This window comes from Magnolia sinica, chromosome 1 (genome assembly GCF_029962835.1).
Source record: "Magnolia sinica isolate HGM2019 chromosome 1, MsV1, whole genome shotgun sequence".
NCBI classification, from domain to species: domain Eukaryota; kingdom Viridiplantae; phylum Streptophyta; class Magnoliopsida; order Magnoliales; family Magnoliaceae; genus Magnolia; species Magnolia sinica.
Window position 1 is genome coordinate 125,708,505 of NC_080573.1, and position 15,905 is coordinate 125,724,409.

General features: G+C 39.0%; 1 protein-coding gene across 2 annotated transcripts; it reads right to left on the reverse strand.

The window, feature by feature from the left end:
* Positions 1 to 1,128: 1,128 nt before the first annotated feature.
* LOC131257436 (transcription factor bHLH68-like) lies at positions 1,129 to 11,755 on the reverse strand. 2 transcript variants are annotated; one of them, XM_058258290.1, is made up of 9 exons: positions 11,306 to 11,751; positions 10,027 to 10,345; positions 9,489 to 9,563; positions 6,258 to 6,323; positions 6,005 to 6,070; positions 5,746 to 5,796; positions 3,445 to 3,489; positions 2,532 to 2,576; positions 1,129 to 1,776 (listed from the first exon to the last, which is right to left on the reverse strand). In XM_058258290.1, exons 1-9 carry the CDS (start codon positions 11,545 to 11,547, stop codon positions 1,642 to 1,644), a joined length of 1,044 nt encoding a protein of 347 aa, XP_058114273.1. In that variant the 5' UTR covers positions 11,548 to 11,751; the 3' UTR covers positions 1,129 to 1,641. The 2 variants fall into 2 exon arrangements, with proteins under 2 accessions (XP_058114273.1, XP_058114274.1); XM_058258291.1 differs by lacking the exon at positions 5,746 to 5,796 and having other exon boundaries at positions 11,306 to 11,755.
* Positions 11,756 to 15,905: the final 4,150 nt, after the last annotated feature.

Below are 15,905 nucleotides of genomic sequence, written 5' to 3' on the forward strand. Positions count from 1 at the left end.
CGTGAGTGGATTTCTCACGGGAATCTCTGTGGGCCCCACACAGCTTCCTACCACACGAACTTCCTGTGGCCCAGGGTACAGGCAATCCGCGTCCGAAGAAGACTGTGGCACGTACCACCGTTCTCTCCATGTGCTGTGGGCTCAACTGAAGGCCCATAGACAGCCCACTCTAATTTTCAGGCCCACAACTGATGTCCACCTGGTTGTCAGAATCAGGTGGGCGTGGCCTAACCAGCTTCTTATGGGAGAGGCCCAAGTACAGTTTGTCAAGACCAATTAGTAATTTGTGCACAGATTCTCGATTCTTTCCAAGCGTAAATGCACCAAACCAGCCTAGTTGGCCAGTAGGACTAGCTTAGTTGAATACATCGTTTCACGCTCATTTTCTGAGGCTTTAGCCCATATGGGATTTTGTCGACTCATCCAAGCTCGGCTTCCATGTTGTTGAAGAGAAAACATACTAATACTTGGTTGAATAGGTTATTAAATATAGTTGAATAAGTAGAAAGGAGCTAACTAAGTAATGGGTTTTGGGCCGAAGCCATATGGAAAGGCCCAAACCTATATGCTTTTCGTACACGGTATAATGCATTATAAATAAAGTAGTAGCGTTAGGGCTTTGCATCACATGCAAACACTCTCAGTCTCTCATACGTTCTCTCCCTCTCTCTCACTTTCTCTCTCCTTCTCTCCACTCTCTCTTCTCCTTTCTTGGAAGCCGTTGTTACACATGGTTTCGTGAAATCATGGCCCTTGATTCCTAGAGGAATCTTTGAGATGGCCATCATCAGGCCCATGTGGTCGTGCAGTGCACTTTTGTTGATAGTTTCAGGCCCTTTTTATCTTCCACTATCAAAATTCATGTAGGGTTCATTTTGCATGAGTTTTACTCATTTATCATGTGTTGTTGGATGTGACCCACTTGGCAAGACGGTCAGTTGATCCGAACTGTCCATCTTCTAGTCACCACCATGAACGCTCATGGTCTCAATATCCTAACACTTCTTCTTCTTCTTCTTCTTCTTAAAAAAAAAAGTGTACATAACTAAAAATGTATCTTCACCTCTTACAAAAGAGTCCCCAATATGAAATTTTGAGGTGGTTTCATCATTAAAGAAGACAGTCATCTCAAAGAAGCTGTGTCCTTGTTAATGCCTTGAAATATAGAATGTTGAATCCCCTCCATAGATGATATCTACGGAGAAGCATAAAACATCCAAACCCTACAAAGTAGCGTACTCCTACCTAGCATTGCATATACAATAAAGCTTCATAGCTATTAAGAGCACCCACCCATTTTTCTACACACGCCCATTTCTTTTCTGCATTTGATAACTAACATTATAATTCTAATGTTGTATGACAAAATGCAGAAAAAAAAGGGGTGCATGATCTACTTAAAAGGGTGGGTGTAGATGTCAATTCCCTAGAGCTTTTGTACCACAAAATGAGGGATGATCAAGAGCAAGTCCATCACAAAGTACCAGTACATAGATTTTGGAACCTAGTTTTAGTACAGACACATCTACCATCCAAAGTGCATAGCATCATGAGCAATCAGCCTTGAATCTTAGCAGAGTGACTGCTCATGATATTATAGCATTGCATGAAGCTCTGGTAAGTGTCATAGACTAGTTTCGCTTATCGGAAGCCCGCGCCAAGGTTTGTGGCCCAGTAATCTGCTCCGTTATCACTCCCGACTTGAAGGGTACAGGACACAGGAACAAGGCAGAGTCCTCTACTCCTCAGATCATTCTTTGGCCCATCTTGAGGGCCCTGTAATCATCATAGCCATTGGAAGTAGACCCTTGATCAGATTTTATTTTTTTTTAAATCATGGAGATAAAAATCTTAATTAATTAGCAATTTATAATTGGTTGAGAAAGTATATCATATTACTTTATAATTGGTTGAGAAAGCATGTCAGATCATAAAGATGCAGATTACATGTAGCATGTTGCATGCATGCATTGTATCTCAATCCAAACCATCAAGATCGCGGGCCTCACTGGGGATGCCAACTAACCCAAAAGCCATTTTGAGTTTTGAACGGCTCATGGCTATGAAATGGATGGTTAAAAGGAAATATAGATGGTCTAGTCATGTTCAACAAAGAATAAAATTTGCAACGGTTAGGATTGAATTGGTTCACGATGAAGGCTTAAGAAAGGACTGTTTTACTATTAAAAAGCTTGATTAGGGTTTAACCTAATCCTTTATATATTAAAAAATAAAGCCCTAATGGCTAATGGGTTCGGCTCCAAAGGTAAATAAAAATGGCCCATGAGCCTAATAGAGGCAGCAGGAGAGATTTGATTACCCATCGTTCTAGTTAGATATGATGATTGATATTTTGATAACAAATGTCCATTAACGGGTGGTTAGGATCATCCAATTCATGTTATTTAGGTTATTCCCTAGTCACCAGTGGGCCACCTGATTCCAACGGTTAGGATTGTGCTATGTGTACAGCATGAGCACAAGAGTATGTATACTTCCTCATTGGTTTTGTATATTGAAAAAAGCAGTACCTTTTCGGAGGCTCCACTCCTCTTATTGCAACTATCATTCAACAGCTGGTCATGAAAAATAATAATAATAACATAAGATTAGCATCGTTTTTCGTATTCATTTTTATATGGAAGTTGGTTACAATACAACCCCACGCATTTTACATTAGGTATGTAGACAATGGATCTGGGTCATTTCCAATGATCGAAACTGTTCATATGATGGGCCTCAACATGGATGGATGATCATCTTCAAGGTTGGATCGTCTCCTATTAAACAGCAGCTAAAGGAGACAATCCGTATTAAAAAGAAAAGGAGTTAAATAATCCAAGGGTGGTGATATTCCAATATGAGAGTTTTGGTTATCCCCCATCCACGGTGGGGCCCATCATATAAACGGTTTGGATGATTGAAAAGATTGGAAAAAAAATCTCAGTTCCAACGGCTCATGTAAAAGGAAGCAAAATGTAACACGTGTGACAAATCTGAGCTTTCCATCTTTTTCCAAAGAATGCCTAGACCTTCTGCCCCCAAAATCGGCCCGTTACACTCATGGTGTGGACCGTTGAGATTTAATTTTTTTATAGTCGTACAGTTGTTCAGTATCCTGTGGCCCACCAGAGATATGAAATGGCGTGTTCATAAAGCCAGTAGATCTAAACAGTGTAGTCCACCTGACAGAAAGATCTGATCAAGCACAAGTGTCCCATATTCGCACATGTGCGTGGGTTGTATGGAAGGAATGATATTCTCAAGAACAAATAAAAATAATTCCAATCATGCTTTTGTTAAAAGAAAATTGCTGTAAAGCTTTGTTCTTTCACTACTTTTGGGTAGGGAACGATAAAAAACAGAAAAAGAAAAGAACGGGCTTTTAAAAAATAAAAAGAATGCAGCTGCTTTTGAGGTGGCCGTGGATCCAATAAAGCATACCTGACCAGGGTCCTCCGGGAATATACAACTCCTTTCTCCTTGCCCCTGAAAATGGCTTATCTTCGTTAATTAATATGTACCGTACATAACACACGTTCACACATGCAATTATGTCTCCTCATACTCATGCATGCAACACATGACACGTGGTAGGGTTGTAACTCCACCGGGTTCAGCCGGATTGAGGATCAACTTGAGCCCAACTTGAGTTCAAGATAGCTTAACCTCCAACCCAACTGACTCAAGCCACCCAAGCCCTATCATGGGATTGGACGAACGGCTTTGGATTTGAATTTACTATATAGACATGCATGAGTTCGATTTCTAGCTTTGTGAATTATTCTATGCACCTAGCGATTGCATGCATTCGTAGGGAATAGTCTTGATTTAAAGGTATAAAGACACCTTATCATCATGAAAAAAAATCTTGAACCCAAGCTAAATTCTTTTATACTAAGCTTAAAGGTATATGCCCCATGTGTGATTGTATGTGATATTCCTGATCCAACTTAATCAGTCATGAATTTGCTCAACTCAAACCGAGCACTATTTGAAATCTAAGTTGGTTTCATTTGACCTAAATTGGCTTGAGGACCATGACAACCCAACCCAAACTCTACAATCTAACACATCGGGGTGCAACTTGAGTCATGCTAAATGGGAACCTGATCTTTATGTTAGGTTGGGTTGGATTGAGCTAGGGCTGAAAGTCTTTAGCCTCATTTAAGTCAGGTTGGGCTTCTTCAATTGAGGCCTCATATGTTCTAACCCAAACCTGACCCGACGTTATTGGTTAAGGGTTAAGTATCCAACGCCTTGGATATGGTTAGGCCTCTGGCCAACTCTTCTTTCGGGTCAGGTTGAGGTTGGGTTCACCAACAACCCAACAGTCTGCAAGGCTTGCAGCACCCAATGTGCATTTGGATCACACATGGGGCAATGCCGGTCGGCTCATGTTCTGACCGATGATGAATTTTGGGACCCGGATTCGGTTGATCTGGTTCAGGGCTGTGGGACCCACCGTGATGCATGTACTTTATATCTGCACCATCCATTAATTTTGCCAGCTCACTTTTATTTATTTAGTCTGCCATCTCATTTTTTTGGATCATGCCTTAAAAAATCAATTTTCACATCTCGTTTCAGGGCATGATCCAAAAAATTTAGCAGATCCAAACCCAGGTTGACCGCACCACGGAAAACAGTGATAATTGGACACCCGTCGTTAAAAACTTCTGGTGGCCACAAAAGTTTTGGATCAAGCTGATATTTGTTTTTTTTTTTTATTCTTTAATAAAATAGGTTGGATAGCAAATAAACATTAGTGTGGGCTGAGGAAAATGAGCTGGCAAAACGAATAGATGGTGTGGATATTAAAAAAAAACATATATCACAGTGGACCCACAATAACGGACCCACCGAATGGGCATCATGACTTTTGATTTATGGGTCTGGCAGTACCCTACGAGCACTTGGACGATCACACTCATGCCATGACCGATTGCAGGTGGGCCTACACATTGTCCGACACTCAGTGACCAGAAGCTCTACATATATGCACACGTGCATACTTATGTGCATGAACATGTGTTATATATATATATATATATATATATATATATATATATATATATATATATATATATATATAGTCGATCTCATGGGAACTTCCCATGATGTCAAGCTGTGTGGGCCCCACTGTGATGTGCGTTGAACATCTACCCCATCAGTCAGACCCATCATTTCAGGGTGGGCCACGGGCTTAAAAATCAAGTCAATCCATGACTTGGGTGGGCCACACCACATACAACATAAAACAGTGGAGAGGGGTTACCCTCTCATTAAAACATTCATAATCATTTATTGAGCCCACCTACATGTGGTTCACAAATCCAGACCATCCATTGTGTGTACCACTTGGATAACGGGTCAGACCAAGTTTCATCCACATCTAAAACTCAGGTGCGCCCCACAAAGTACTTTTATATGTTTTAGGCATGTCTTCACATGTTTTAAGTTGATATGGCCCACATAAGTTCAGTATACCGCTGATTTTTGGGATATCCCATAACCTAAAGGGGACCCATCAAATACACGGTGTTGATGTCCGAGACACATCATGGTGGGGCCCACACAGCTCCACCTCATTGGAAGTTCCCATGAGGTCAACCTCATATATAGCATCATTTCCCATATATATATACGTGTGTGTGCGGAGTGCGTGCATGTACGTCTCCGTGTGGATCCATCCGCATGTGGACATTTGCACGTGTGAGAGAGAGAGGTTACAGTTACACTTACAGGGGGTTTCATGCCAGATGAAGCACCGCCCAAGTACGGTGAGCTCAGAGCCTGCAGCAAAAGGGCGGGGAATATGCCTTTAAACCTTCCCTATGCAAATTTCAATAACTAAAGGTTTTTTCTTTTTTTCTTTTTTAAAATTTAAAAGACATGCACAGGAAAGAAAGATGCAACTTTAACTGCGTGCTCTTCACATCTCTCTCTCTCTCTCTCTCTCTCTCTCTCATTGAAAATGAAAATGAAAGGAAGGAGGCATCACCTCAATTTGACTCTGAAGGAATCTGATGTATCCTATAGCTTCTAACAAGACAGAGGCCGTGTCAGTCTGCAAAAGAGAAACTCTCCTTCACTCCCACCCTTTTCCTTATATATATATAAAATTCAGCTACACTACAGAGAATAAAAGGAGCTTTCTTTCACATGCATTGGTATTTTTCTTTTCTGCTTTCTTCTTATAAAGGAAAAAAAAAAAAGCTACTATGAATTTTCTATGGTTTTGTATGGTATACAACCTTCCCAAATGGGGAAACTAGCTGGTGAAGCGCTGTTATTCTATCTCCCAACTTCTCCTTCCTCACCTGAAAAAAAAGAAATAAAAATCATGTTTTCAAGACATTACGTGTATTGAATAGCTTTTGTAAAATAATCTATAGTACATCTAGTTGTACTGTAGGCACATGGGATAGTCCAATCAGCAATCTGAACTTTCCCATTAACTCCATTCTGCTATAGAAAAACCCCAACGCAAGAATCACGCTCATCAGATGATCTTGACCATCTGATCAATGCTGGCCATATTTCATACAACCATCCAAACTACAAGCCATGATCAGATTGTTAGCATCATCTGACCATGTCCTTTCTTTAGAAATATCAGAAGCAATCCAAGGTGAGGCACTTTGAATCAATTTTCATTTTCATGATTAAACCTATTTTCTCTGCTCAATCTTGACCGTCCTTTTTCGCCATGTTATTGACGTGGATGGTTAAGATTTTTTATGTGAGTCTCATTTTTGCATTATCAATTTCCAAGCATCTGATGGAATGAATGGACAGTCTCGATCTACAGTCGCACTCTACAATGTTTCTAAAACAAGTAGCTGTATCGTAAGCCTATGATACAACTAGTTTAATTACTACGACATTATATATACTAGGATCCGTCCAATAAATGGAACGAAATTGCCGTCCTCCCATGTTCCTACTGACGCTTTATGGGCCACCATGTTGTATACAGGGAATTTTACAAAAAACAGAAAAAAAGAAAATATTTAAATATAAAATTTACATTCGGGTACATTTTTCAAAATGGTTTTCCATAAGCTACATCTGGTTAATTTAAGTAGGTATCATGGGTTAGCGTTAGCAAATACCTTAACCATACGCTACAAAAGAGAAGCTTAATTAAAAATTCATATGGGCCATAAAAATAGGAATAGTGAATAAGTGGTCTGAAAACGGCTCCATCTTCTCTTCATGAGTTAGACATGATTAGTGGATTTAATGAAAGATGGACCCACACAAAACCATTGGTTGGCATCTCATTCCCAGTGTTTCATGTGATGTGGCCCACCTGAGTTTCGATCTAGCTATGTTTGGGCTTGGAGCCTAACAGCAAGAACAGAACCTGACCGATGGACTTGAATTTTACATTTATCACATGGTGGGATAGGTATTTTACGCACCAAGTAAACCAAGTGTTGCAGAGACAATACATGTGCGCGTGGTGTGTTTCTCTCGTAAACTTATAGTCATTAAAATGTCCTTAGTTTGCACGCACAAGTGACAAAGTCTCTCTCTCTCTCTACATATATATAGACACGCTATGAGGTGGACTTCATGGAACTTCTCATGAGGTTGAGCTGCGTGGGCCCCACCATGATGTGTATCGAACATCTATTCCATTAATTGATGCACCATTCTATAGTAAGCCACAGGCTTAAAAATCAACTAAATCCATGACTTAGGTGGGCCACACCACATATAATAGTTGAGAGGAGTTATCCTCCTATTAAAATATTCATAATCATTTATTGGGCCCACCGAGATGTGGTTCACAAATCCTGCTCATCCATTATGTGTTCCCCACTTGGATGAGGGGTTAGACCAAGTTTCAGTCGCATCCAAAAATCATGTGGGACCTACAAAATGATTTTATATGTTTTAGCATGTCCGCACATGGTTTTAGATGGTATGGCCCACCTGAGTTCCATATACGGCTGATTTCTTGGATATCCTATAACCTAAAGGGAACCCATAAAATGCATGGTGTTGATGTTCGACACACATCACGGTGGGGCCCACACAGCTCAACCTAAGGGGAAGTTCTAATGAGGTCGACCTTATAGCGTGGTTTTTCCAACGTTCCGCCTTCATTCATGGGAGAGAAATCGACCACTGTAGACGCCACCTCTTACCAGCGACTTTTCCTAACACTCCTAAACTTACTTTCTCAATCTAAACTTTTCATGTATGAACAGACTAATTGAGGAAGAAAATACCCCTGCTTTTCAAAGCTTCTTTGAAAAGCAGACAGGTATTTTCGTTCTCAGTTAGTCTGTCCGTATATGAGAGATTTAGATTGGGAATGTAAATTTGAGATGGTTCAGAAAAATATGCTGGTTAAAAGGTGGCCTTGACGTTGGTCAATTTCTCTTCATGGGACCTTAACTCTGTCCTCAACCTTTCAAACGGCACACAAGGTGACCTTCAATCATAGGACATTACCAACATCCTCAAATCTTTTTCAAAAGACACATTGGGTTACCTATCTTCGATTTGAACCATTCATTTATTTATACAACTAGAAGCGGGCCATTGTGCAAGAATCAAGTAGATCCGATAACCCTAATCTTTTGAATTAGGCTAGTTTGTTATAATCATTCATGTTTTGCGTGTTAAAGTTATCAAATCAAAGTGTTATTTTAGAATCATAAGAAATACGAATTGGGATCTATCCTTTAGATGTTTCAAGATCATAACTATACCTATTTTGTTTCTCGGATCAATCTTGACTGACCATTTTCACGCTATTAAATGGCTTAGAATCACCATATTGGCATGATTTTTGCACCTTGGTTTGCTCTTAGTTATATGAATGCATGAATGGTTTGAATTGACACTAGGTTTTCCCGGTATTCAATTTAAAAGATGTGGTGATATTGCTATATCCCTGTCACTCTCCAATTCTCTCGAAGCACTTATAAGTTAGAGTGCGCATCTGTCATTCGGGCATTCCTTTCAATCAAGCTTAGCTATCTATTAACTCCACACATTTTATGGGCTACCACGCAATATTCACACTAATCACATGGTCCAATCTATCCCTGATTGATTAGTTAATCCTAAATATTTATAAGGTGGAGCCTAAAAATCACATAATCCTATTAGCCATTTCTATATGACATTTTTTACATTGTTAGAACCATCAGATCTTTGTGATTTTTACTCTTTGGCCAATTTATGTAGCCTTATGATGAATGAACGAATTGGATCATCATAGGCATGTGCCATATATACAGTATAAAACTTACAAAAACGACCTATTACATACCCACTGACCATGCATTTTGGAGTCGCACCCCATTTCCTAATTTTTATATTAGAAAAGTACACAAAAAGTGGAAAGAAAGGGTGTGCGTGTGAAAAAGGAAGGGTGTGGATGTGCGGTCCCCATTTCTTTCTTACTATTTATGATGGAGGTAGTTAAAAAAGGATATTAGCATAAGCAAATGAATACAAACCTTGAAAGTAGATTGGGCTGAGGCGCATTGAATCTTAGCCTTCTTAAACGGTCCTCCTGTTGCTGTGCTGTTGCACTTCCAAAAAAATGCAAGAGAAATAAGAAAAGTAAGAACCCATGTCCACAATTCTTAAAAATAAATAACGTTCATGAAGCATTTATTTATTTATTTTTCCTTATATTAAAAATAATTATTCCTCAAGAGGGGAAATCATTGAATGAAAACCCTTAAAGGCCTGTTTGGGTGCTACTTAAAAAGGAATCCATCTCATTTTAGTTAATGGAAAATTGGCAATTATGTATTACTAATCATATCTTTTTTTAAGGGTTACAAATAATCTTAATAATCAACGGTCTACATAATTGGGATTAACTAAAATGAGATGAATTCATTTTTAAGTGACACCCAAAAAGACGCCCCTAGCGCAATAAGAAAACATGAAATTAATAACAATTAAACCCAAGAACTCATGAATTTTAGCAACCCTTTTAAATCAAGACGATTGTGAAAATTCTATTTCTATCTCTATCTGTCTCACCTCAGATGAGTGATCTGATTCTTGATGCTTCCCTTCTACCTTACTGTTGGAGAAGTCCAGCATATTGCTGCTGAAACTTGTAACACAAGATCTAGGAGAAGAAGCTGGCAGGACTTGACCCCATGGGGTTCTAACTGCCTGCGATTCTTCATGGGCGCCATGCCCCAAGGCATGACCGCTTTCAGTAGTCTCTTGCTTCACACCAACCATATGGACACTTGATGCTGAAGGAAACAGCACCTGATCTTCCCAATTCTCCATCTTTTTAGCTTGAAAATTACTAAAATTACACCTATCTTCTTCACTCACCAATCCACCCCTGAAAATACATCCATCAAACCACATAAGAGTTCTGTTTCCTAGATAAATGTCCATGATGAAGCTAGAGAAATCTTAAGAACCACAACGAGAGAGAGAGAGAGAGAGAGAGAGAGAGAGAGAGAGAGAGAGAGAGAGAGAGAGAGAGAGAGAGAGAGAGAGAGAGAGAGAGAGAGAAGATCTTTCTCAAATTTTGGTTTCAAGAGAGTGAAAACCTATACTGGCTCTTGCTTATATATGAGTGAGACAGAAAGAGAGGGGAAGGAGAGAGATTGTAAATAAACACATGAACATGAGTATTCGTTTGTATATCAAAAACCCACAAGCCCATGAAAACTAAGTATATATGAAGAAGCCAAAACCAAAAAAAGATGAGAGATCCATATTGCCTCTCACTTATATACGGGTTTTGTTCGATTTTGGACGAGAGAAAGAGTCAAAATACATACTGCCTAAGAAAGAGATTTATGGTTTTGCTCAAATAGTTGTTTTAAGAGAGAAAATGAGAATCCATACTTGCTTTTACTTTATATTCGATCTCTATACAGATAGATAGATAGATAGAGAGAGAGAGAGAGAGAGTGCCATGAAAGAGATTAATTTTCTTGATAGATAGAGAATGATCCTAAATGAAAATAAAACTTAAAATTCCCAGAATGAAAATCCATGAACACATATGTACACAAAATAAAAGAAAAGGAAAAATAAAAATAAAAATCAACGAAACAAGCTAAGCTAGAGAGACAGAGTGCCATGAAAGAGATTAATTTTCTTGATAGTTAGAGAATGATCCTAAATGAAACTAAAACTTAAAATTCCCGGAACAAAAATCCATGAACCCACATGTACACAAAATAAGAGAAAAGAAAAAAATTAAAATCAACGAAACAAACTGAGAGAGAGAGAGAGAGAGAGAGAGAGAGAGAGAGAGAGAGAGAGAGAGAGAGAGGTAGGTGTTTACATAAGCAGTTGACTCCATGACTCGGGAAGGTCTTGGTTTTCATGCCACGACCCCGAAGGAATAGAATAAGCCGGTTGAGGGCATTGAACATAGCTAGTAGAAGAGGAAGAAGTAGTAAAAGAACGGAAGGGAGGAGGAGAGGGCTCTTGAGTTGTTTGACGCATGCTATTAATGCTCCACAAGTTAGGGTTTCCAGCCATTATCTGTTGCACTGGGTAGCTCTCCAAAACACCTCTATTCATGCCTTCAAATTTCTTCCTGTTTTCTGAGGTCTTTAGAATTCTGCTAGCTTCTTTTTTTGGTTTTTCTTCCTTTGGGTGAGGGTTGAAGAAGGTTAACTCAACTCCTGTTTTGAGGAATATGAATCATGACTCTGATAGAAGCTTTTGTTTTGTTTCCCTCTCTCCTCCCTCCCCCTATAACATGTTACATGTATTCTTTCTTTATTATTTTTGCTTTCATTTACTTTTGCTTTATCACAAAGTGGGGCAGAAAAGGTGGTGGCAGTGTTTTCCGGACCAAAAGGAGTGGCTTGAGGGCTTAGTTCTTTCATGTGGATTTTTCTAGGGTTAGAGTTAGGGTTAGGGTTAGGTGAGGTTTTTTTTTTTTTTTAAAATTTCCTCCTGTTTTTTAAGGGCTGTATACTTAGAAATTAGTGGCAATTCCTAAACATAAATGTGGTACTGATCAAAATCAATCTAGAGTGTCCAATTTGTGGGTCCTATTTAGTATTGAGCATTGGCTACAAATCACACCAACCGGATAAATTTAACTATTCCATTTCGGCCATTGAATTTGGATCATGGGCCATTTTCTTCTCAACCATCTATTTGATATCTGCTAATCTGATGGTTCAGATCCCACGGTTCGTATGAATTTCAATATATGCTCCATCCATGGTGGGGCTCGTGATCTAGACACTCTTCACTGACGGTACATCTTGCCACGTGTACGGCGGATGCCTTACCTGAATATATAGTAAACAGTTGCGAAAACACTTCATAATTTTGTTCGTTTCAAATCATTCCAGGATGGAAGAATTTGGTTGGTGGGATGCTCTTCGCATTGAGCATTACTAAAATACATCCGGACGTATATTGTGATAAGATACATGGGACTCTGTCCTTTGAATCTGAATGATATTCCACTGATCGAAACGGTTTATATTATGCGTTTCACTGTATGGTGGATAGGCAATAAATACGACATCGAAATGAATTATTTCATCTTGTGATAATCTAGCTATTTTTCTTTGATATAGACGGTCAGTATAATCAAAGGGTTGAAATATTTAATCTAACCCGTTTATCTGGGAATCCCATATCTAAGAGGAGCCCTGTTAAATAAACCGTTTGGGTCGTTGAAAACAGAAACTCAGATTCAGGAGCTAGGTCCCGAGGTATCATATTCCAAGGTGAGGATGTATTCTAGCAAACTTCCTGGGGCATTATTAAGATGATTAAATTGTAATTGAAACTTTAATATGGACTTGCATTGAAATTTTAAAAGAAGAGAGAGAGACTCTTCTGCTAATATCAAAAACGGGTGCATTTGGTTGCACAAAGTATCATTATAATTCATGACTAACCAATCTAATTTAATGAAAATTTCATGATTTTTCATGAAATTTGGTGTAATAAAAAACACACTAATTAAGATATGGACTTGTTGCATTTTAGTGTTTGAAAATAAATAATTAAATAAATTTTTTCTAAATTTTTCAAAAAGCAACAAAGGCATTTTGTTTTGTTGTGGTGTAGGTTTAGTCGTACATCGGTTGAGTAAGGAAAAAATTTGAATTTATAAGAAGAGAATTTTGCATAGGGCTTAAGCTCATTTCAATGAGCATGTGAATTTGGTTGTGTGGGGATATACTAATAGACCCTATCTATGCCATGAACCACACGGCCAGGCTGTGGATGTGGTGTGGTGTGTGCATGTGCATGTGAGTATACTTGCTTTTTGTTACCTTTTAAAATTTTATTTTGCAATGGTTGACCAAATTGCTCATTTCCTAACAATCAAGGTGCGTAAACACACATTCAAGTCAAACATTGAAGTCTATATAAGGGACTTCATTTAATATCAATTCAATCTTTCGCCTCACCTCTCTTTCTCATATCAAATCTTTGCAATGGTATCTTTTGGTTCATTTAGTTTAGTCTTTGAGTTAGACATACAAAGAGAGTTTGAATCTTCGTACATCGAATGTGCCGATGTAATGAGACAACATTCAAATGGTATCTTATAGATTCATTGTCCAATATTTTTATTACACTATGGATATCATCCTAAGAATGACAAATTAATTTCAAGCCGACTATATTTTGTCGTGTCTCGAATCAAATAAGTTTTTTTAATTATTTCTTATTTAAGTTTATAATTTTATTTTAATTTTTTAAGAGTCAAAATTTCATGGTAAAAGAACCCAATTTCTTCACTTTTTCTTTCTTTCTTTTTTCTTTTCTTTCTTTTTTAAAAATAAATGAAAATAAAATCTGATCATTCTTTAGTTACTCACATTCCCTTTTGGAGCATAGAAGCATTCATACACATATATGTACAGTACATGTATGCATACAAATCATAACCTAAAAGGTCCATATATATATATATATATATATATATATATATATATATATATATATATACAGGGAAAAGGTACTATGCGCTTGACCTCACAAGTTCGTCTCATGAGGTCGAACTGTGTGGGCCCCACCGTGATGCGTTTCGAACATCTACCCCATCAGTTAGATGCACCATTCCATTGTGGGCCTAGATTTTCAAAAATCAAGTCAATCCGTGACTTGTGTGGGCCACACCACATACAGAAGTGGGGAGGAGCCGTGCACCATTAAAACATTCATAATCAGTTTTTTGGGCCCACCAAGATGTGGTTTGCAAATCCAGCCCGTCCATTATGTGTGTCCCACTTGCATGAGGGTTCAGACCAAATTTCATCAGCATTCAAAACTCAAGTGGGCCCCACTAAGTAATTTTATATGTTTTAATGGTGTCTTCACATGATTTTAGATGGTATGGCCCACCTGAGTTCCGTATACGGCTGATTTTTGGGATATCCCACAATTTAGAGGGGACCATCAAATGCATGGTGTCAATGGTCGACACGCATCATGGTGGGGCCCACACAGCTCGACCTCACGGGAGCTTATCGTGACGTGGAGCGCATATTACCTTTTCCCATATATACACACACACGTGTGTGAGAACTGATCACATACAGAACGCAGTACCGTACGAACTTTCCCGCCTACATCCTACTTACGAAGGACATCGGTGCCTTGAAAACGATGAGCCACGCCATGAAAATTACCCTTCTCGAAAATCAGGCCGATCCACTAACTAGGTGGCCTGTATTATCGGCTGTTCGTCATTTCAACAATGTGGCCCACCCAATGACCAGTCAGCACTAATTTTTGTACCTTTCCTAGACATGATCAGTTATCTATATTCTGCACCTAAGTTTGGTGTGGCTAAGTGAACGGTAACCTTCCTAAGCACCTCAATAGCATTTGAACTAGCTAGGTTACTGGACCATTGCCTAATCTGGACCATCCATTATGAGCGGTCCACCCTTCTTCCACCAAATAGAATAGCTCTAACAATAAAAGAATGTTGAGAGTTATTGTTTAGTACCTAAAATGTTAGGTGTCGGCATTTAGAATTCAATAGAAAAGTAGTGAAATTATTCTTTTATATTAGGTTCCTTTGTCTTTATCTCCACCAGTGCTTTATATCTCTGTATTCTTCGTGCTTCTTACGTGTAATTGTACTTTACACGTTTCTGCAGAGCGAATACTGACACGTGCAAGGGGACGAACTCAAAAACCAAACGGTCCCAAATGTCCTTTGCCTCGACCTTTATTTTATGTGGTGCTAGATAGATTGAGATGTAATCCGATGCATCTCATGGAGGTGCATGGTTTCTATTAATAACTTGAGAGGAGAACAATCAGCCATCGATTTGGAGGGTTGTTACAAGATATACATGGTAACTGAATATTGTGAGGCTAATTATAACTGTGTACAATTGGAGCAAAATTATCTAAGGACACCAGGATATCTCATGGATCACGAGTTGCCTTACGAGGTGGATCCATGAGATATTTTCTATACATGCCATCTACTCTAACACCCCCCCGCAAGTGTAATGGTTCCGAAAGAACCGAGAGCTTGGACTTGAGAAGAGAGAAACAGGCGGAACTTAATGTTTTAGTGAGTACATCAGCAAGTTGGTCTTCAGTGAAGACGAACCGGACATTAAATGCTCCATTGGCCACATGATCACGGACAAAATGAACGTCGATCTTAACATGTTTCGACCGAGTGTGACATACCGGATTGACTGATAGATAAGTTGCTCCAAGGTTATCACAAAGTACTGGAGGAGTAGATAGGAGGAGTCCTAACTCACAAAGGAGAGATTGAAGCCAGAGAACTTCGGCGGCTACATTGGCAACTCCCCGGTATTCGATTGATAAGGAAAGATGCAGTCTGAAAAGCATATGGCCAATAAGAGAAAAGTACATGGGACTGAGCGAGGAGGGTCAAGCCAGTCTCAACGAGATGGCGATGCTTC